The sequence below is a fragment of the Manis pentadactyla genome, chromosome 3 (genome assembly GCF_030020395.1).
Source record: "Manis pentadactyla isolate mManPen7 chromosome 3, mManPen7.hap1, whole genome shotgun sequence".
NCBI lineage: Eukaryota > Metazoa > Chordata > Mammalia > Pholidota > Manidae > Manis > Manis pentadactyla.
The window spans coordinates 153,432,988-153,456,710 of NC_080021.1; the positions used below are offsets into that span (position 1 = coordinate 153,432,988).

At 36.0% G+C, this 23,723-nt stretch overlaps 1 protein-coding gene across 2 annotated transcripts in view; it reads left to right on the forward strand.

The window, feature by feature from the left end:
- The window catches only part of PTAR1 (protein prenyltransferase alpha subunit repeat containing 1), a 57,407-nt gene that overhangs the window by 11,260 nt on the left and 22,424 nt on the right, over window positions 1–23,723 (forward strand). The window contains exons 3-6 of one of the 2 annotated variants that reach the window (XM_036920204.2): window positions 4,695–4,761; window positions 7,371–7,427; window positions 17,722–17,826; window positions 19,635–19,848. In XM_036920204.2, coding sequence (XP_036776099.2) covers window positions 4,695–4,761; window positions 7,371–7,427; window positions 17,722–17,826; window positions 19,635–19,848 — 443 coding nt within the window. The remainder of the gene's footprint in view (window positions 1–4,694; window positions 4,762–7,370; window positions 7,428–17,721; window positions 17,827–19,634; window positions 19,849–23,723) is intronic. The other variant, XM_036920205.2, reaches the window with a different exon arrangement.

Sequence of the window (23,723 nt, forward strand, 5' to 3'; positions counted from 1 at the left end):
CTATTATCTTCCTTTGCTCCTCCCTCTTTCTTACAACCTCAGTATTATAGCTGAGCTATCTCTTTAAAAGTCATCTTCTCCTCTCCTTTTCTCATTCGGACAAATGTTACTCACCTCATAGCTAGTCTGTTCCATTTTCAGTCTCCTGTGCTTCATGTCCATCATGCCACTAGCCAGTCATTTTAAACAACAATTCCCAGCATCACTTTTTAGAAACATAGTTTGAGAGATGCTTTTCTGAAATAATGTATCTCGTCATCTTATTTCATTTTGCCTGCAAGGTCAAGGTAGTGTCGAAAATCCTTGACATGGTATTGAAGGGTATTCGCAGTCTGTTCCTAGACTTCATTACCACCCTTTTTCTCTATTTTATATTCAGCATCAGAAGTTGTAGATTCTCAGCTCCCAGGCTGAAGCCAACCAGCAGATACATATTGTTTTGGTTTGTGTAATGTTTCTAAAATTGTTTTTAAATAGTAAGTTAAACATTCAAAAATCAGGATTAACTTTTCAAATTAGGATGGAAATCTGAACTTGAAAAATCAGAAGGTATATAAGTTTCTGTACAGCAAAATTGGCTGGGCTCAATTAGCTTCTGCTTTTCTTGACTATTCCAGTTTACTAAAACCTCTTCATGTCCTTCAGACACAGGTAGAGTTTCAGTTTTGCTACTTATCATCAGGTTCACTTTGCTAGTTTCTTGACATTGATTTGAACCCTCGAAGTCTTTGAGTTTGTAGCCATTTGATACACATTCCAGCCACAACATACACTGTTCCGTTCTTGGACTTTGCTGGGTGCTGCTACCTTACCTCGACACCTCTGTGGAGGCCGGGTTCATGTGTCACGGTGTCACCATTGCTGTGGTGGCCAGCAAACACACACTCCTGTTCCTGTGGGGGCTCCTTTCTCCAAGACACAGTAGTTATCTCTCTGCAGCCCCGTGAAATTCCTTTATTCGGACTGCTTGCATGGTAGCGCTTAGCACACTTTATTGTACTTGATTATTTAAGCATTTTTCCCAGCTAGATTGTCAGTTTATTAGAGAGTAGGACTATGGTTTATCTGTCTTTATTTACTCAGCACCTTTATATGTTCAATAGACATTTGTCAAGTAGGTATCAAGAGTTATAAATGAAGTTTTAGCTTAGTGTGGCTATTGATTCAGTGACTGTATTCTGTAATAAACAGGGCCCTTTTTGGTGTTTACCACATAGTTTTACCTCAAGCCTCTCTTCTGTGGTAACCTGAATGTATTTAAAAGCAAGAGATTAACCAATCCAAGTTGACCTTGGATTTATTTCTAGATGCATGAAAGCATCCTTATCAGAGAGTTGTCAAATGCAGTGACTGTTACCAGGTGACTGCTGACTTCACGCCATTTCTAGAATACAGAGCAGGAAAGAAAGAATATTGATTTTTCTCTTACTTTCCTCTCCCATCCTTTTGTCCTCTCCTTGTCACAGATAGAATTTGGCTTCTTTCCTGTGTGCAATATATCTTGATTAATTTTCTCATTGTCATATAATGAGTTAGTCATATATTGAAGTGTGTGTAGCAGAAACATTCATTTGCTGGTATGTATGTTCTGGTCTTTGGAGAAAGACCTGTTTAATTTCAGGAGACTATAGGTATGTCAGTAGCTCACATCTGCTGGGTAAAACTGCAGAGGAAATGGCATATAGTTGATGAAATGTAGAGAGTGAAATAGTTGTCATCAGCTATTGATTAAACATGTTTATCTTTAGATTTCTGGTTCAGTCCCTACTTGAAGAGGGCAGAGTACTTGTAGATAGTGTGCTAGAGTGGAAAAAGCATCTGCTTTGCAGAAAAACAGACCTGGATTTAGATTCAGTTCGTTAACACACAAATTACTTTATCTTTTCCTATTTCCACACCAAAGGGACGGAATTCTAATAGGTCTCAAAGGGGTGTTGTGAAGATCACATAAAGTAGTATGCATAAAGCACCCAGCAAGGTGACTGGCATGTATAGGCTCTCAAGAAACACTACTTTCTTTTCTCTCATTCAGTCAGAGCCAGTGGGGAGGAAGAGCAGAAAAATATGTGTAATTTAGGACTGATTATTTAATTTTGTCCAGTATTTCTAACCTAGTTGTTGGCCCTTTCTCATTCCTGACATTGCACTTCACTCCCACCTGTAGGATCTTACTGTAATGTTTCCTGGAGGAGGTCCCGGCTGAATTTGAGTCCTAAAATCAGGAGTTAGCAGTTTGTCAGAGAGGAGGGAGAAAAGCCTGCGGCTGTGTGCGTGCTAGGCACCACTGATGTTTGGTTGAGGCTACTGATGTTTTAAATCCTGGGACTCTTAGAAGTTGAAAAATATCCTTCTGCTCAGCAGTCAGTGCTTGGGCTGTTTAGGAGATTGCTTTCTTCCTCTGGTGGCATCCAGCCCCAGTGTTGTTTGTGGAACTGGTCTAAGAGGTACAGGCTCGGTGACAGGAACAATCACTGAGGACTACTGTTGTCAGCTACTGTCCTGACACTTTGTGAGTATGAATCATGAGGTAGTACTAATAGGAGGAGGATGCTAAGGCAGAGAGATTAAGTGGCTTGCCCAGGAACTGCCCAGTAGGTGGTAGAGCTGGGCTGTGAGCCTAACTAACAGCTGCTGTTGCTACCCTCCTAGGGGGAAACTCTCCAGGAAGCATTTCTTGGATTAGATTTCCTCTCTCTACACATAGCCACAAAATGAAAAGTGGGGACTTGGGTACTTTCTGTGTTTATTTGTTTCTGCCTTGTGCTATTATATAGAAGTACCTCTCATGGAGGATAAATTTGTGTTCATTTATGGGTGGGGTGGAGAGTTGCATTAGAAATACAAACAAATAGCAACTATCATTGGTCACTTTTTTTTTAAGGGCTGGGAGACTCCAAGAAACTAAGTATCAGTTTACTAAGTGCCAGTTTACCTTTCCAGGGTATTCCAGTGAGAATTGCAGCTGCTTTGGTGGTCCCCAAAATGTGGTATATGTTTCTATTTCACAATTACTCATTTTGTCTTATATAATTATTTATTTATATGTTCTCTCTAACTAAAGGGTAACCATCTAGAGGGCAAGATCAGGTCTTATTTATAATTACATCCAATCTGTCAATCCTAAGGGCCCAGTTGAATCTTTGCATAGAGTCAGTACTTGGAATATTTGTGAAATGAAATGAATAATGATATAGAAAATTACATTTATTTTCCTTGGTATATATTAGTGCTGAGAGCTACTAAAAGTAAAAGAATGAAGAGATTAGTTTATTCCTTATAGATGTATTGTGTTTATGCATGCAGTGACTTGTAATGAGGTAGAGGTAAAAAATGTGCTAATTCTACCTTGTTGCTCATTTATTGAATTTTATAATATACTTAGAGTAATGAAATCATAAGCTCACAGTAAATGCTAATCTCTTATTAAAATGGGTGAGAATGGAATAATTAATTTTCATGTTCTATAGACTATTTTTAAATGACTATAGGTACATATTTATGTGTGTGTGTTCTAGATTTTTAAAAGTTTATCTTTTACTTAAACACTGAGAATGTCCAAGTTCGTTGTAGACATGTATTTCATTGGCAGTATAATTGTTACTAAAAAAGTCTGATACTGACCTTGCCACACACTAATTAGGTGACCATGGGCAAAAAACTGCTTAAACTATGCAAATGTCAGTTTCCCTGTAAAGTGAAATAAGATCTTGAACTCTGATCATGAGAATTCAGTTAAAAAATGTAAATAAGGTACTTAATACCATGGTTAGTAAACAATACTAAGTAATTATAATTATTTTTATTATTTTACTTACTTAGCATTTAGTATGAGCTTAGTAGAGGTTTCCTGAGTTTAGAATTATGCCCCTGGGTTGATCATTTAATCCTAAAATTCTCTATTCAGTGTTAGTAAATGAAGATAAAATGTCTAAATATCACTTATTTTGTTGTATTATATTAACCTTATGGAGCTTTATTTGAGCATACAGGAATTCTGTCAAGATCAGTGTAGCTAAATGGCTAATGAATGTGAGTAGGCTCTTCATAAGATGAAAATAGCATATAGTAAACAAAAATATAAAACGTTTATATTAATAGTTGTAAGTTAATAATGTAAATTAAAACAAAGTACAATTTTTTTTGTCTGCTGCATTTTTTTACATAGTTATATAGATCAGTGACAGGGACAGAAGTACATTCATGTTAACTCTTGGCACTCTTGCTATAGCTATGTAAAAATGTATGTAAGAAAGGATAATCTTTGCAGGGAATGTTAATGAATTGTTTTAATTATAAGTGATTTTTTTTCCCCTTTTAAAAAAATGTGCACAATTCTTGAAATATTTGTGGAATTAAATGAATAGTGGTATAGAAATTACATTTATTTTCCTTGGTAGAAATAAATTGCCAAAAACTACTATTCTTTATAGGCATATGGTGTTAGAAAATTATTTCTGTGTCAGCTTTTAAAAGAGTTATATTTATCATAAGTAGAAAGAAATATTGAAGATAATCTTCAGTCTCTTGATAGCTTAGAGCAGGATATCATTAAAGTTGCTATGACATGGTATATATATTAGTATACCGTGAGTTATTAAGATATATATATAAATAAAAAGGACCTTAAAAGAAAGAGAAGCCAACCTTTAAAGGGCAGGACTATTTGTTTTTAATATGACTTCTCTTTATTTTAGAATTGATAGATGTCACATGCACCCTGCTGCTTCTAAACCCAGACTTTACCACTGCATGGAATGTGAGGTATGTCATTCTCTCAGTGATAAAATGAAATTGTCCAAATTTCTGAAGACATATATAAACCCCATGAGTTACTAGCTTTTTGAAAAATGAAATATAAACTATATATTCATGGCATCTTACACTTACCTCTTATACCATTCTTTGTGACATCTTGTGGCATCTCTGTGACAATTCTAACATATACTTTGACCCCCCCTTTTTTTGCATGTTTTTGCCTTTTCTCTATACACGTTCATGTCTGAAATGTAAATTGTTATGGTGAATTACAGTGTCCCATTTTACAAATGCATTAATGTTCCTTCCTTTTTAGGGGATAGGCGCAATTGGCATAATTGGTTGATTTGTAAGGCATTTGTTAGTATGTTTGAGCAGCACTGCAGTGCAGTGGAAAGCATGTAGGGTGAGGATTCAAGGCCATGAACTTTTAGTCCCAGTTTAGTTTTTAACATTGAGACCTCTGTGGCAAGTCACTAGAAGTCTGCAGCACTTAGTATTTTGTTAAGAGATCACATTCCATAAATATCTTTAAGTTCTTTAATCTTGATTATTTTAGCTTTAAACACAAATTCTTTATAAAAATATTGAAGTTCAGACCAGGTTCCTTTTTTTCATTGAGGTTTTTCCAGGTAAACAATATGTATGGTTTTTAAAAATTGGTGGTCTCTTAGACTAACATAAATTCTCTTACAGCAAAGCAGGATACAAGTTATAGATAAATAAAAGTGAAGTCCCATTAGACATTGTGAATACATTTTAAATTTTCCTATAGGAAAGAGCCATAGATTATAGCCTTTGATCTTGAAAAGAGGCCTTAAATAATAATTTTCTGTGTATTTTATATAAGATTATATTCAGAATGTTTTATAATACCTACTGAAGTTTCTATGATATGTCTTTAAATTATTTTGAATAATTAATGATCAGATATTTAAAGAATAAGGAAAGTATAGAACAAGATATTTAGTATAGAAAGTATAGTACAAGGTTTTAAAAATTTACAGAATTTTAGAATTCCAATTTTATTTTATGGAAAGCACCATAGCGGTTAAGGAATAGACTGATGTCTGTGAGTGGCTGCTATATTCCAGGGACCATACCACAACTTATACATTATCTCATTTAGTCCACATAATCCTTGCCAATATTTGTTCATTCATTTATTAAATATCTGCTTATTAACTACTATGTCCTAGGTTCTAGGCACTGAGAATAGAGCCATAAATAGAGAATTAAACAAAACCCTGTGCTTGTGAAATTTTTATTCCTTAGTGGGGGAAAAAAGCAGTAATGAATGCTGCTAAGTAAAGTACACATTTATCGAGTGGTGGTGAATCTTGTGGAGAAAGAGTGAGACAAGAAAGTAGAGATAAAAGAGAATGGGAAGAATGATATTACAGTTTTAAATAGTGGACATTTGAGCAAAGACCAGCATGAAGTTGGGAATCATTTGTAGATTCTAGGTTCAGTGCATTCCAAGTAGAAAGAAAAAGTAGAAAAGCTCTTGGTGATGCCTAGCGTGTTCCTGGGAATTTGGGGACAGTGAGGAAGCCAGTGTAGCTGGAGTAGCATGAATGAAAGGGAGAGTAACAGGAGATGAGACCAGAGAGTAATGGACCTGATCTCATAGGGCTTTATAGATCTTTGTAAGCTAATGTAGAACTTTGACTTTTACTCTGCGTAAGATAGAAAGTCACTGAAGGCTTTCAAGCTCAGGAGGGACAGTATCTTACCTAGGTTTTAAAACTCTTGCTCCAGTGTGAAAAGTAGACTGTAGTAGTGCAGAGAGTGATTAGGAAGTGGCTGCAGTAACTCAGGTGAGAGATTCAGGTGCCTTCACATAGAGAGCTGAGCAGCAGAAGTGCTGAGTAGTAGTTTAAAATTCCCACTGTATTTTATAAACTATGTAAGCTTTGACTGTGTTTAACAAGCTGGTTTAAAGACACAGATGATAAATTGGGTATGAGAGAAGGAAGAGGGTCAAGCGCCACCCAGGTTTTGGGTCTGCACCTGAAAGGATGGAATTGCATTTACTGAAATGGGGATGTCTAAATGAGGAGCAGATTTAGGGTGGGGTTGCTGATTGGAAGTAAAGAGTTTAGCTTGGGACATACTCAATTTGTGTCCAGTTAGTTGTGTGTTAAAGTTCAAATGAGAATTCTGGTCCACATAGAAACTTGGAAGTCACTAGAAAATGAATGGTATTTAAAGCCATGAGATTGTTTGAAGTACCCAAAGGAGTAGGTATAGGTGGAAAGGAGAACCTATGCAAAGACTGAGCACTAGGACACTACAGGTTTCTAGGGTTGTACAGTCCAGTATAGTAGCCCTAGCTGCACTTGGTTGTTGAGTCCTTGAAATGTGACTAGTCTCAACTGAGATGTACTATAAGTGTAAACTACATATCAGATTTCAAAGACTAAGTACCCAAAAAAGTAAAATGTCTTTTAAGTAATTTTTATATTGATTACATGTTGAACTTGTAATGTTTTGGATATATTGAGTTAAATAGAATATGTTACTTGATGCTTGTTTTTAATGTAGCTGTTAGAAAATTATAAATTATATATATGGCTCAAGTTTGTGACTCACATTATATTTCTATTGGACAGAGCTGTTTCTAGAATTTGCGAGATGAGGAAGAATCAGCAAAGGAGACTTTTAGGAAGGTACTTTAAACTTACAACTGAGAGCTTTCTTAAGGGTAGGGACCATGTCTTTTTTTTTTTTTTCCTTCTCTTTCCTTAGCATCTAATACTCTAGTGCCTGGTATATAATAGATACTCAGTTTACAGACTGGGTACCGAAAATAACTAAATTAAGTGAAAAAGAAATGAGGGTAATAGAGAAGTAGAAATACTATTTTTATTCTCAATGGGGGAAATTGAAAATCTTTCAACAAAAAAGATTCTTACTAACAATTTATATACATATGTGTATGTGTGTGTACCTCATTTACTGTATATTCTACAGGGCAATTAAGTGGAGGAGAAAGAACCTAGTCTTAGTCCTGTTTCACCAATTAATTGGCACTTGACTTTGGGCAAAACTTTTAACTTTGCAAGTGTTCTAGTTTCTGTGAAATAAAAAATTTGAACAAGAATTTTTAAATGATTCTTTTGAAACTGATTTCTAATTATGTGTAGTTTGGTCTCATAAAGGGAACATTGCTTCATAAACCTAATTTCAGTGATGTTAATAGCAGTTAATCTTGAAAGTTATTCTAGTAAGATGATTAGTAAAGTTTTGTGCTAGATGAATAGAAAGGAAATCTTTATTTTTAAAAAAATCTGTTGTTGGATATGTATGCTAATAAATTTTAATTTGTATTAGTAACATTGATTGTCATATAAAGACATAGACTCATGTACATTTTGAACAAGAAACAACCAGCTTTGGAAGTAAATTGATCTAACCCTATAAGATCTCTTGCAAATCAAATGTTCAACACGATGTTTTATTGTTGGTGTATTTCTTCTGCATTAATTCTGGGGAAGTATTGAATGATTTTTTACTGTATTTTATAAATTGCTAAAAGATTTATAAATGATATTAATACATCAGCAGCTCAGTTGATAGGTGTTGCAGTCTTAGGACAAGGCAAGAATAAGTTTTTGAGCTGATTCCTGTAATTACAGTGAGTGATGTATGTAGTTTAAAATCCAGCTGGTTCTAGAAAAAATGACTGATAGTGCTTTTTTTTTTTGCTGAACTTGGTTATTACTTGATGAGAGGTTGACTTCCTAATAATGTCCTATTTTCCATCAGCCTATGAACAGAAAAAGCAAAATGTCTTTGAGCAACTAGAAGAGCTGATACCAAGCTGTAATAGTTCATGTCCTTTTAAGCATAGCCTGCTAATTTAAATTGATTGATTTATGCAGATTTGATATTTTGTTCTGACTCTAAGCTCAGAGACCTTGAGCAAGTTACTAAAGCTCTCCCAACTTCAGTTTCCTCATCTGTTAAATTGACATAATATTAGGTTGTACCATATGAAATTATTGTTGTAATAGATAAAAAATGATTAAATCCAAGCATCCAGATCCTTGTTTCTAACACCATTTTCTAATAAAAGGAACTGGGCCTTATGAAGAAATGGCCGATTTTAGACTAGGGCAGGAAATATACAAGATGAGCCTGGAATATTTTTTACAGAGTCAGAAAGTAAGGAAGTGCTCAAAAACGATATGCTAGGGCTATGTCAGAGGGTTCCTAGTGGCCAAAACTGGAACAGTTTGAGCAGTAAAATAACACGTATTGAACTGAACCTTAGAGTATAAGGTGGGTATCAATAAGTCCATACTGACGTAAATTATTGAATCAATAAGCACCAAATAAATAGACAATGGACTTATCTCCCATTTAGAATTCCAAATGATTTATCTAAATAATTCCCTCTCAAGGAGATGGAGTGTAACTCCCTACTCTTTAAGTGTGACTTCCTTTCAAAAACTACAGTGGAGAAACCTGACATACACTACATCAGCCAGTTCAGCAAGGTCCACATCAGCAGTACAAGTCATGCTTATCTGCCCCTGATATAGGGGGATGAGAAGGCACTTTACCTCTGTTGTCTCTTCCTCCTCCTCAAAACTCATAATAATCCTAGTCTAACCATGAGAAAAACATACATAACACCTGAACAGTATTCCTCAAAACTGTCAGAGCCATCAAAAACAAGGTATTTTGAGACTGAGGAGACCTAACAACCAAATGCAATATGATATCCTGGATAGGACCTTGGAATAGAAAAGGGACATTTGGTAAAACTAAGGAATTCCGAATAAGGTATGGACTTCCAATAGTAGTCTATCAATACTGGTTTATCAATTATGATAAATGTTCTATAATAATTTAAAATGTTAATCATAAGGGAAACTTGTACTGGGTATTCAGGAGTTCTTTGTACTGTTGTTAACAACTTTTCTATAAATTTAAAACAATTCTAAAATAAAAAGTTATTTTAAAAAAGAAAAAAACTAAATATTGGCAATTTCATATGGTTCAACCTAATACAGAACTGTTGTGAGAAATTATATAATATATGTAAATTATTTAACAGTGCCTGACGTAGGAGAACTATTTGAAAAATGGTAGTTTTTATGAGGATGACTTTTTTTTTATCATTATTGTTATTTCAGACAGAATCACTGACGATTGGGAGGGGGGGAAGTTGGCATTTGTTTATGTTTATTCAGTATTAATCAATATTTACTACATGGCAAGTACTGAGGTAACCACTGGAGATTTGGCCATGGACAAGATACACATGGTCCTGGTCTCTCCTACAAATCTTGAATACAGTGACAGCAGAGAGAGCCACAGACAGAAGACGGAAAAACTTAAAAAATAAACTTTGCAGAAACATCAAAGCACAGTAACTCATAGAAGAAGAAAACACTACTTAGCTCAGTCATCCCTGGAGGCTCCTGTGGGTATACTTAAGCCATTTTCATAATGAACTGGAGTCTTCAAGGAAAACTGATGAGAGTTTTCATGTATTTTGTTAAACTGGTAAGTGAAATATGTAGCAAAATTTTTTTATATTAAAATTTTCTTTATTAAGGTACTATTGATACACACTCTTATGAAGGTTTCACATGAAAAACAATCTGGTTACTACATTCACCCATATTATCAAGTCCCCCCAATATCCCATTGCAGTCATTGTCCATCAGTGTAGTAAGATGCCACAGAGTCATTACTTGTCTTCTCTGTGCTACACTCTCCTCCACATGATCCCCCCACACCATGTGTACTAATCATAATAAGTCTCAATCCCCTTCTCCCTCCCTCCCTCCCTCCCAACTTGCCCTTCCCCATCCCTCCCCTTTGGTAACCCCTAGTCCCTTCTTGGAGTTTGTGAGTCTGCTGCTTTGTTCCTTCAGTTTTGCTTTGTTGTTATACTCCAAAGATGAGTGAAATCATTTGGTACTTGTCTTTCTCTGTGTGGCTTGTTTCACTGAGCATAATACCCTCCACCTCCATCCATGTTGTTGCAAATGGTAGGATGTGATACTTTCTTATGGCTTAATAGTATTCCATTGTGTATATGTACCACCTCTTCTTTATGCATTCATCTACTGGTGGGACACTAAGATTGCTTCCATATCTTGGCTATTGTAAGTAGTGCTGCAATAAATATAGGGGTGCATATGTCTTTTTTAATCTGAGAACTTGTATCCTTTGGGTAAATTCCTAGGAGTGGAATTCCTGGGTCAAATGGTATTTCTATTTTTAGTCTTTTGAGGAACCTCCATATTGCTTTCCACAATAGTTTAACCAACTTACATTCCCACCAGCAGTGTAGAAAGGTTCCCCTTTCTCTGCATCCTTGCCAGCATTTGTTTTTCTTAGTCTCTTCAATGGTGGCCATCATTACTGGTGAGAGGTATCTCATTGTAGTTTTAATTTGCATTTCTCTGATGATTAGTGATGTGGAGCATCTTTTCATGTGTCTGTTGGCCATCTGAATTTCTTTGGAGAATTGTCTCTTCATATCCCACCAATTTTTTAATTGGGTTATTTGCTTTTTGGTTGTTGAGGTGTGTGAGTTCTTTATATATTTTGGATGTTAACCCCTTGTCGGATATGCTGTTTACAAATATATTTTCTCATACTGTAGGGTGCCTTTTTGTTCTGTTGATGGTATCCTTTGCCGTAGAGAAGCTTTTTAGTTTCCTGTAGTCCCATGTGTTCATTTTTGCTTTTGTTTCCATTGCTTGAGGAGATGCATTCAGGAAGAAGTTGATCATGTTTATATTCAGGAGATTTTTACCTAGGTTGTGTTCTAAGAGTTATGGTTTCATGACTTACATTCAGGTCTTTGATCCATTCCCAGTTTACTTTTGTGTATGGAGTTAAACAATAATTCACTTTCATTCTCTTGCATGTAGCTTTCCAGTTTTGCCAACACCAGTTGTTGAAGAAGCTGTCATTTCCCCACTGTACGTCCATAGCTCCTTTATCATATATTAATTGACCATAATATGGTTGGGTTTATATCTGGGCTCTCTAGTCTGTTCCATTTGTCTATGGGTCTGTTCTTGTCCAAATACCAAATTGTCTTCATTACTGTGGCTTTGTAGTAGAGCTTGAAGTTGGGGGGTGTAATCCCCCCCACTTTATTCTTCCTTCTCTCAGGATTGCTTTGGCTATTTGGGGTCTTCTGGTTCCATATGAATTTTTGAATGGTTTGTTCTAGTTCATTTAAGAATGCTGTTGGTATTTTGATAGGAAATGCATTGAATCTGTAGATTGCTTTAGGCAGGATTGCCATTTTGACAATATTAATTCTTCTTATCCATAAGCATGGGATGTGTTTGCATTTATTGGTATCTTTAATTTCTCTCATGAGTGTCTTGTAGTTTTCAGAGTATAAGTCTTTCACTTACTTAGGTTTATTCCTAGGTATTTTATTCTTTTTGATGCAATTGTGAATGGAATTGTTTTCCTGATTTCTCTTTCTGCTAGTTCATCGTTAGTGTATAGGAATGCAACAGATTTCTGTGTATTAACTTTGTATCCCGCAACTTTGCTGAATTCAGATATTAGTTCTAGTAGTTTTGGAGTGGATTCTTTAGGTTTTCTTATGTACAATATCATGTCATCTGCAAACAGTGACAGTTTGATTTCTTCCTTACCAATCTGGATGCCCTTTATTTCTTTGTGCTGTCTGATTGCCGTAGCAATCAGAGTGGGGAGAGTGGGCATCCTTGTCTTGTTCCCAATCTTAAAGGAAAACCTTTCAGCTTCTTGCTATTAAGTATGATGCTGGCTGTGGGTTTGTCATATATGGCCTTTGTTATGTTGAGGTACTTGCCCTCTATACCCATTTTGTTGAGACTTTTTATTATGAATGGATGCTGCCTTTTGTTGAGTGCTTTCTCAGCATCTATGGAGATGATCATGTGGTTTTTGTCCTTTTTGTTAATGTGGATGATATTGATGGATTTTTGAATATTGTACCATCCTTGCATCCCTGGGATGAATCCCCCTGGATCATGGTGTATGTTCCTCTTGATATATTTTTGAATTCGGTTAGCTAATATTTTGTTGAGTAATTTTGCATCTATGTTCATCAGAAATATTGGTCTGTACTTTTCTCTTTTTGTGGTGTCTTTCCTGGTTTTGGTATTAGAGTGATGCTGACCTCATAGAATGAGTTTGGGAGTATTCCCTCTTCTTCAACTTTTTGGAAAACTTTAAGGAGGATGGGTATTAGGTCTTCACTAAATGTTTGATAAAATTCAGTGGTGAAGCCATCTGGTCCAGGGGTTTTGCTCTTAGGTAGTTTTTTGATTACCAATTCAATTTCGTTGCTGGTAATTGGTCTCTCCCGATTTTCTGTTTCTTTCTGGGTTAGTCTTGGAAGGTTGTATTTTTTGAGAAAGTTGTCCATTTCTTCTAGGTTATCCAGTTAGTTAGCATATAATTTTTCATAGTATTATTTAATAATTCTTTGTATTTCTGTGGTGTCTGTAGTGATTTTTTTCCTTTCTCATTTCTGATTCTGTTTATGTATATAGACTCTTTTTTCTTGATAAATCTGGCTAAGGGTTTATCCATTTTGTTTATTTTCTTGAAGAACCAGCTCTTGTTTTCATTGATTCTTTCTATTGTTTTATTCTTCTCGATTTTATTTATTTATGCTCTAATCTTTATTATGTCCCTCCTACTGACTTTGGGCCTCATTTGTTCTTCTTTTTCTAGTTCATTAATTATCAATTTAGACTGTTCATATGGGATTGTTCTTCTTTCCTGATGTAGGCCTGTATTGCAGTATACTTCCCTCTTAGCATGGTCTTCGCTGCATCCCACAGGTTTTTTGGTGTTGAATTATTGTTGTCATTTGTCTCCATATATTGCTTGATCTCTGTTTTTATTTGGTCATTGATTCATTGATTGTTTAGGAGCATGTTGTTAAGCCTCTTTGTGTTTGTGGGCTTTTTTGTTTTCTTTGCGTTGTTTATTTCTAGTTTCATACCGTTGTGGTCTGAGAAGCTGGTTGGTACAATTTCAATCTTTTTTAATTTACCGAGCCTCTCTTTGTGGCCTAGTATATGATCTATTCTTGAAAATGTTCCATGTGCACTTGAGAAGAATGTGTATCCTGCTGCTTTTGGACAGAGTGTTCTGTAGGTGTGTTTAAGGTTTATCTGTTCTAATGTGTTCTTCAGTGCCTCTGTATCCTTGCTTATTTTCTGTCTGGTTGATCTGTCCTTTGGAGTGAGTGGATTATTGAAGTCTCCTCGAATGAATGTAGCTCCCATAAGCAGGGCTTCCCTCTGGGTGGCCTGACACCAGTGCATGGGCTGCCAGTTTGCAAGCCGGTGTGAGCTGGCTGGGAGGAAGGTGCATCAGGCTGTGTATTACCATGGGGGGCCTTGGAGCTGCTTAGCCAGCCGGTGGGGTGGAGCCCCGAAAGTTCCCGAAAGTTCCCAACCCGTTAGGCAGAGTGTGCCGGAACAATTTTGTCCACCTGTCCTTTCTCCTGAGCAGTTAGCTCTGTGCATTCCTTGACCCTTTAGCTGCCTTCCTGCTGTTAGGTAGTCTCTCAGACTGCCTGCCTTTCTTTTGTTCCAGAGCAGCCGGATGTGGATCCCTGTTTTCCATAAGCGACTGGAATCTCAGTCTCTCCAGGTATTCAGCCAGTCTTAGCTTTCCAACCCCACTAATCTCCAGAGCACCATGCAATGTAGGTTCATGCTCCCAGAGCGGATTCCTGGGCTGGGTGTTCAGCAGTCCCAGGCCTCCACTCCCTCCCACTCTCTGTTTCTCTTCCTCCTGATGGTGAGCTGGGGTGGGGGAAGGGCTTGGGTCCCATTGGATCACGGCTTTGGTATGTTACCCTGTTCCGTGAGGTCTTTTCTGTTCTGTATGTAGTCTGGTGCAGCCTTCTTTCCTGCTGCTCTTTCAGGATTAGTTGTATTATATTTTCATATTATATGTGGTTTTGGGAGGAGGCTTCTGTCTCACCTCTCACATTGCCATCTTTTTGTAGCAAAATTTTTAAAGGAGTAACTTTTATTTGAAAAGTCTGCTGCGTGGAAAACCTCACTCCTTTTATAATTGTACTTTTTATTGTTTCTTAAAACTTCTCCAGTCTACTCTTTTTCCACCTTTTCAAAAACGTCAGCCCTTAGATAATTTCATCCCATAACAAGCTTGCATGTGTAGTGTAGCATTGTTTACTACCATCCCTCCTTTCCACTTCCAGAATAACACAGATGTGTTTTCCTTTCCTAGTCAGGTTTCTCCACATTTCCTTGATAACTCTTGCTTCATTCTTTCTTCTTTTAGCAGTGCAGCACCTAAGGCTTTTGGAATGAAATAGAAGCCCAGCGTATTCAATATGCCTGAAAATAAAGCCACATCACATTTAAGACAGTACTGCTTTCCTCAATAAGAAAAGTCAAAAACAAATTTTTTTAAGGCTGATATCTATGTAAACTTCAAAGGATGTATATGAAATAAACAAATGTCTTCCTGTGATATTTAAATTTTCAGTTTGGTTACACACCTTTAAAATGGTGTGAAATAGTCCAATTTACAAATGCCTCGTTTTCCTACTCACATTCTATTAAACAATTTAACTCAAACTCCTCTTCTGGCTTATGACATCAGTGACTTTGTCATCACAAGAACTGATTTTTGAGTTATGTAGCACAGATTTCCAGAGCGTATGTTTAGTTACGTCTAGGCTGAGATTCAGCACTTTTTGAATCTACATGTGACTGAAAATTTTATCTCAAGTTGTAGTCATATTTGAATACAGGAAAGCAGTTGATTTTTTATTGTATCTCCAGGTTATATGATAGTCGTAACTTAAACCACTTACATTTCTTTTTTAAGTGATTTTGTAAAAACTTGTGTATGACAATATCCAACACCTGTAATGTTCAATCTTTTTCCCAGGAATGGTTTTTAAATTGATCTTAAAATTATTTCTTCCTTACAGTTCCGTCAGGTGATCTTAAACAGCCATATATACCATTCATTGAGGTTGTTTCAGGCTAAAAGGTCTTTCCAAATACTATTTTGCTGTTCAAAATAAAGAAAGAGAGCATTACTAATTTAAGAAACTTTGTAAAAAGTCATTTATAAGGTGGTTTTCTTTTTTCTGAAGAAAACTATTTCTTCTTTTATATAGAATATAGGCAGATAGTTGTAAGTAAGAAATTTTAAATTTAGTAAATGAAAGTTAGGCTTAATACAATAAATCTCTGTAGTAGTTTTTAACCTTTAGAGTGCATCACCTGGAGGGCCTGTTAGAACACATTGCTTTGCCCCACTGGAGTTTTTGATTGAGTGGGTCTGGGGTGATGCCAGAGAATCTGTATTTCTGAGAAGTTCCAGATGATGGTGGTGATGGTGTAGCAGTTGGAGACACTTCTTTGAGAAACACTCCTCTACAAAGTAGTTAAAATTACATAGAGCAGTATTTTGCCTCCTTTTACACTGTAGGTATCCAGACTTACTGTATGAACAAAATGTTACTGATTTCAGAAGAAAAAGGATCTAAGACTGCAAGTAATTGGCTGTTGCATTAAATATTCTTTTAATGACACAGATTTCCTGTACATTTAAAGAAAAATAGTCAATAAATCTACTTGTTAAAGCAGCCATAAACCTTCTTAGTATCACTTCAAATTATTTTAAAGATAAAGTTACTGACCTAAAAATGATTGTAGAATGCAAATAATTATTGTTTCTGTTTAATATTTTCATTAAAAAAATTATTTTCCTTATCAAATAAAAATTTAGAAGCAGTACACTTCTGTTAAAAGGAAAATGTGTTACAGTATTTAGGAGCTAAATCCATCTAAGGTGAGGTAAGTCCAGGTAAGCTGGGCTCTGGTTTTGTTGAAATTAAACTTCTCTAAAATAAATGAATAATCAGCTCTACTACAGAAGGACATTTTAAGATTATTAAATACCAGCTAATGACCTAATTTATTATAAAATAAATATATTGAGAATATAATCAGTAATTTCAGAGCTTATCAAAAACTTATCTGAGAAATTAAATTTATACCTAACTTATATTTACCTAAGAAATAGGTGGAGAACTCTTGCATGACATTTTTTTAAATTGCATTGAAGCTTTGAACAGCTTTGAAACAACAACAAAAGCCTTACATTGCTATTACTTCTATTTATATTTCAAAAAAGAGTGGTATATCAAGTGCCATGTGGGTATTTCACATGGTAATACATCTTTTGGAAACTTATCCTAGAAGTACAAACTAAAGATGTCATTAGCACAAAGCTCTTTGTTTCAGAATTCTTTTAGATAGCAAAAACTTAGAAGCAACGTAAATGTCTAACCGTAGAGAGGCAGGTCATTACAATACAGCATAGCCACTGAGTGAAAACAGTTTGATCATTTAAAATGTTCATTTTAAAGATCATATAGAACCATGGATAATTCTCAAAATTTAAGAGCAGAATATGAAATTATATGTTAAAATATGTATGCACATGAGGAAAGGCATAAGGGAAAATTCAAAAATAAAAATTTGTATTTTTTTAGGATAGTGATTGAATGATTTTTTTACATCTCAGTCATACTGCATTTGTTGTTATATTTGTATTTCTTAGTAATGAACTAGATCATACCAAATTTTACTTAGGAAGCAAGAGCAATTCTTGACTAGAACTGGATTTGTCCTACAGAGTCTGATGTTAGGCCTTACAAGTTTTGGAAATGAGACAAGCCAGAAAACCCCCTCGGCCCTCTCCCAGATAGTTCCACTGTTGACTTAACAGCTTCTGTTTCTGGTTATTATTTCATTTTGATACAAGAATATATTCTTGATTATTATATATTATTCTTGATTACTGTGTGACATAAGAGTTTCATGTTTTTTTAATTTTTGTAATTCACTTCATAGGTTAAATTTTATGTAATATGTTCGAAAAGAAAAATAATGGGGTTTTTTTTTCTTACCTTTACAGAAAAGAACTTATCCTCTCTGGCACTTTAAATCCAATTAAGGACTTACATCTGGGAAAACTGGCCTTAACTAAGTTTCCAAAGAGTCCAGAAACATGGATTCATAGGTATGGTTAAATTATACCATAGGATTCTTACTTAGCATTCATAATTATCTGGAGAAGAAAAACACAGGATGTGAAGCAGGGTCACATTATTTGTCCAGATGATGAAATCTAAAACCTAGTTACCTACATTTAAATCTAGATGCCATTACTTGCTACCTGTGTGATACTCAGATATCACTTAACCTGTTCAAGCCTCAGTTTTCTCATTGTAAAATGGGAATAATAACCCTACCTCAGAGTTAGTGGTTGACTTTACATTAGACAATGCATGTAAACACTACCACAGTGCCTGTCACGACTAAATACCCAGTAAGTTTTAGATGTTATCGTTAACTATCTAGAGCAGGCATGGAGATTGCATTTAGATATTCAACTATAATGAGCAACTGGGGTTTTATAATTGATTCAGGTAAAGATGGCTATAGTGATGGTTATTATAATTAACCAAATAAGGGGAATAAGGGGCTGAAGTGAATGGTGTATATGTTGAGCTAAAGATTGTGAAGACCATAAATACAAAAAATATTTTTTTTAGGTTTAAGGCCTAAGTCAGATAGCCAAAATGTACGTAGGAACTCTTCTCAAAATTTGGGCTCTTGGGAAGCATCTTCCTCTTGGACTCCAAGTAACTACTCTATTTTGACTAAAATGGGGTGGTTATGGGAATGCTAGTTGCTGTCAGTGGGGCAATTCTTGGAAGAAGTCTGTTCTCAGTGTATTAAGCCACTTAACTTTTCTTAAATCCCGAGTATTGTTAAGATCTTAAAGTCAGTTCAAGGTCTTAGCTGTAATCTTGCCTTTGGCTAGCATTGCATATCAGTTACCTCCAAATCATATATAGTCAGTTGTATGTTCTTCCTTAGTAGAAATTGGGATAGCAGACTTGAAAGAGGTTTTATGATTGTGTGAATAGATGTTTGGAAAGGGTTGGTGGCAGGGGAAGGGAATTATTAAATATGCATTGATCAATTTATTGGCTCTAATGTTTTATAAAGCAAGGTTTTTGTTAAGTAAAAAACCTGTTATTTAAAAGTGACAACATGAAGTTTTTTACTCAGTTACCTGTATCTTTGAGTTGGAAATTTTTAGTCTAAGGAATGCTCTCTTAGGAGAAAATATTTGTAAAAACCAAAGATATTAAGTGGTTAGAGGCCTTTTTTTAGTGCTTTCATTTAAATATATGCTAATGAAAACCTTAAATAGACAAGGGGGAATTCTATGGATGATAACATTTTGAAACCTCCTTGATGGTTTAACTGATTATACTGTATTTGTTTCCTTCCAGATTCTATGCTATAATATAGAAATTTTGCCTAATGAAATCTTTCATAATATTTATTTGCAAACAGAGAGAGGCATGCACATATAATTAAAGATGTGAACCATGACTCTTCTAGTATTTACCAGCCATTAACATCCCCTTCCCACCATCACCACCCCTACCACTACATGCACACATACACATCAGTTGCCTTTGTATCTCGTGGCCAGATGGAGTTTTGGAGTTGTCTTGTTGAAACTGATGGCATTCTTACTTTGCAAATGTTAGTGTTTTAGAAAGTTTTTTTTTCCTCTTTGTCCTTTCTCCTGCCCCCTCCATACTGTTCAAGTTAAATTGTCTTTAAAAACAAAAACAGCAAAACAACAATCCTTTCCCCCTCCCCCCCAAAAAAAGAAAACTGGGCTCAGACATATGATTTGCATTGTCTATGAATGAAAACTAAATTAAGAACAAAGAAAATTCTGGTTGTTTTACTCCTTGGTCAATGTTCTTTCCTTATTCTCTTTACCACATGCTACCTTAACAGGCGATGGGTGTTACAACAGCTAATTCAGGAAACCTCCTTGCCTTCCTTTATGACTAAAGGAAATTTGGGAACAATTCCTGCAGAAAGGACACAGAGACTAATACAAGAAGAGATGGAGGTCTGTGGTGAAGCGGCAGGGAGATACCCAAGCAACTATAATGCCTGGTCCCATCGTATCTGGGTTTTACAACACCTGGCCAAGCTAGACGTCAAGGTAGGGCTGTTACTCTCTCTCCCTAGGCATACTCCCCATCTGCTCTTTAAATCTTCTGGTAGTAGTTCCTCCCCAGAGGAACTTTAACAGAGAGGAACTAATGGCTTAGCAGCCCCAAGGGGATCTGACAGCTGATACCTCCAGGGAAACCCTGGCAATGAAAGAAAAGTTCAGATTCCTTACCAGTGAAGTTTTTGTCACTCTTAAGGCTAGTGCACTGGTAGAACAAAGGTGGGTTTAAGCAATAAGGAAGACTGAGAATAACTCACTGTGCCATGAGACAGGTAGGGATTATTAAGCTTTACAGAAATGAAATTGTTCTTCCTTGACAGTCTTTGATTATGTAGCTAAAGTGCTGAATCAGCTGGCTGCTTATTCACAGTTCCTCTCCTGGAGAGAGTACAGATGATCTCACCCAGGTGTTCCCAAACTAGGCTGAATCTACAGATTACCTGAGGATTCCTAAGTCCCACCCAATGCCTACTAAATTGGAATGAGGGTAGGATCTAGAGAGATTTTTTTCACAGGCTCAAGGGGTTATTTGGATACAGAGCTAGGTTGGAAACTCATGGCCTAATCCTTTCAATTTAGAAATGAGGAGATAGAAGTTTCTAGAGAATTTAATGGCTTAGACTCAGCCACAGTTGCAGCATTTATATTCATCAGAGTGGGAACCAGGTATCCTTGTAGTCCTCTTTACATACTATAACTTGTCTATTTTTTTCTTCACTTCTTGTGATCTCAGTGCCGTTAGAATCTAAGGTATTATTCCAAAAGCTTTCCAGGCTTCAGACAATTTAAAGGGGTCAAAATGCCTCAAGTAGAGCTTTTGGGATAATGGAAAACATTCTCTAGTTTTTGCTCCTTCCTACATTTTCCTTCCTAGGTCCTCTCTCTCCTCCCTGCTTACCAACCAGAGATTGCTCCAGAATAAATAATTTCATTTCAGGGGGATTTTAAGCCAGTAATTCTGGAAGAATAGCCTTTCCTTCCAGTTTATATGGCTTTGTGTTTCAGGAGGGGAGGCAACCAAATGTAGTGCTAAGAGCAAAGACAGAATCACAATGACCTGGGCTCAGGTTCTGGCCCCACTTGCTTGGTGTGCAAAGTAAGTCTTTAATGTTTTAATCTATAAAATGGGGGCTCTATTGCCTGCCTTAGTGGATTATTGTGAGAATAACTTGAGTTAATGAGTGTAAAGTACTGGGCACCTAATAGAGACTTACTAAATTTTAATTCCTTTCTCTGCTTCCCATAGATAGTTTAGGTGAAACTGACTACCAGTTTTTTAGGTCAACTCAGTGCAATTCATGAAAAAGTACTGAGTCTATCATTTCCAGACACTATCCTTTAAACTGAGTGTGGCATAAAGACAAAGAACTGGCTCTCACAAAGCAGTGACGCTTGCAGGAACTGAGAAGCTATGGGTACAATGGGATTACAGAAATGGCTCCTCAACCAGGCTGGGCTCTTGGAAACAGCACCAGAGGGAAGGATGCTACATTGTCAGGAGTCTGGAAGAATGAGTACAGGTTATCTGGTGGGTTGTGGAGTATATGGAATGCTTTAGAGCCAATCATCTCAGCTGCAGTATGTAGAGGGTAGGGAGGGACATGGGGAAGGTCTGAAGATAAAGAGGAGGGCAGAGTACAGGTGAGCAGAAAGGCCCTTGGAAACTTTCTTGCTTTGATGTGGACCTTTTAAAGTGGCATTCCCATAAAATAAGGAACATGCGGCCAAGGGGAAATTCTTGGTTACTTGCAACCACCCACTGTTAAAAAGGGCAGCCCAGTGATGTGCTGATTTCATTTGGCTATGTCTGCCCCCAGGCTCACATGTTGTCAGCCTGCCCTCCCTTGGCTGCTCTTCCTGTCACCACTGCCACTGCCGCATCTCTCACTCTCAATGAAGAGTGTTGAGCTTGCAAAATCTTCACCTTTGGGCCCAGCAAGGAGGTCACATCCTATTAAGGTTTGTCCTTTAGAGGAAGTAATCACAAAACTACCAGTAATCTAGAGCAGCCTAAAAATACAAATAAAATAAGGTGCATTTTTTTACTTAGAAAATTGAAAGTGATTTTTTTTTGAAGTGCTGGTATCCAGCATTGATAAGGCTTTAAAACAAATATTGTAGAAATTGGTAATCACAAAACTACCAGTAATCTAGAGCAGCCTAAAAATACAAATAAAATAAGGTGCATTTTTTTACTTAGAAAATTGAAAGTGATTTTTTTTTGAAGTGCTGGTATCCAGCATTGATAAGGCTTTAAAACAAATATTGTAGAAATTGGTATTGGTATTAACCTTACTGAAGGGCAACATGGTGGCATTTACCAGACTTTACCAAAAAACATGTGTATTATCTCTAATCTAGCAGTTCTACTTCTAGAAATTGATCCTAAAGAAATAATGGGAGATGCAATATGATGTAGTGATTAAAGGCTCCACTCAGCAGTCATATGTACCTAATTTGAATTCTGACTCCACCACCAGTTTGCAGTGTGGCCTTGAAGAAATTTCTTAACCACTCTAACTTTCAGTTTCCTCTTCTGTAAAGTGGGGCTAATGATCAAGTGATGTAAACTAAATGGGAGAATCCACATAAAATGGCTATTAGAAGTGCTTGTCCTAAGTCCTCAATTAAACACTGGCTATTATATTCAGTATGAAAGCTTGATATGTAAAAATACTGCTCATAATAAACTAGAAACAGTCTAACCTTCCCAAAATAAGGGATTAGTTACCATGACAGGCTATTACAAATTGGAGTATTTCATTGCTACTAAAAATTGTATTTTGGAACATTATTTAAAGAAAAATGTTCATTATAGGTTAAAAGTAGAAAACTAAATATGAGTGGGTCTAATATAATTTTTTATGTACTATTAGCATTGAATGAAATTTTTAAAGTGTTTGAAACAGTGCCTGGCATATTGTAAGTACTCAACAGTTAGCTATAATACACACACACACACATGCATTTATTTTCTAGTATTTTCTATAATCATGAGTTTTCTATTCAGAAAAAAAGGTTAGAGAATAAAGAGTGTTTAACAGTGCTATGGGGTGGAATTACGAGAGGTTTTAATTGTCTGTTTTATGTTCCTTAGGATATTTGTGTGTCTAAATGAGCATATATTTAAGTAAATTTTAAAATAGTCTTTTTTTTGAGGGTTGTATGGGAGGAAAGACTCAAACTTAAGCAGTTTATTCCTATCAGCCAATTAAAAGTTGATACAGTGTGTTACCTGAGAAAGTATATAGGGTCATTTCTCCAAAAATAATACACAGATGGCCAAAAAAGACATAAAAAATGTTCAACGTTATTGGCATTAGGGAAATGCAAATAAAACTACAGGTAAGACACCATTTTACACAAACTAGAATGGCTAAAATGAAAACAACAGACAATAACAAGTTGGCAAGGATGTGGAGAAATTAGAATCCTTATGCATTGCTGGTAGGAATGTGAAACGTACAGCCACTGTGGATAACAGTTTGGCATTTCCCCAAAAAATTAAACATAGAATTACCATCTATAACTGCAGTTTCCTGGGTATGAACCCAAAAAAATAAGAAACGTATGTTCATACCAAAACTCATATGACAATGTGCATGGTGGCATATTCACAATAGCCAAAAAAAGTAATAACCCAGTTGTGTTCAGTATCTGAGCAATGGATAAACTAAAGTGATATATCCATACAAAGGAATAGTATTTGCCATAAAAAAGAAATGAAGTCCTGATGTATGCTGTAATGTAGATGAACTTTGAAAACAATATGCTTATAAAAATAGATCCAAGGACATGTATCATGGTTTCATTTATACAACATTCAGAGTAGGCAAAGCAGATGTGTGAGTGCCAGTAGCTGG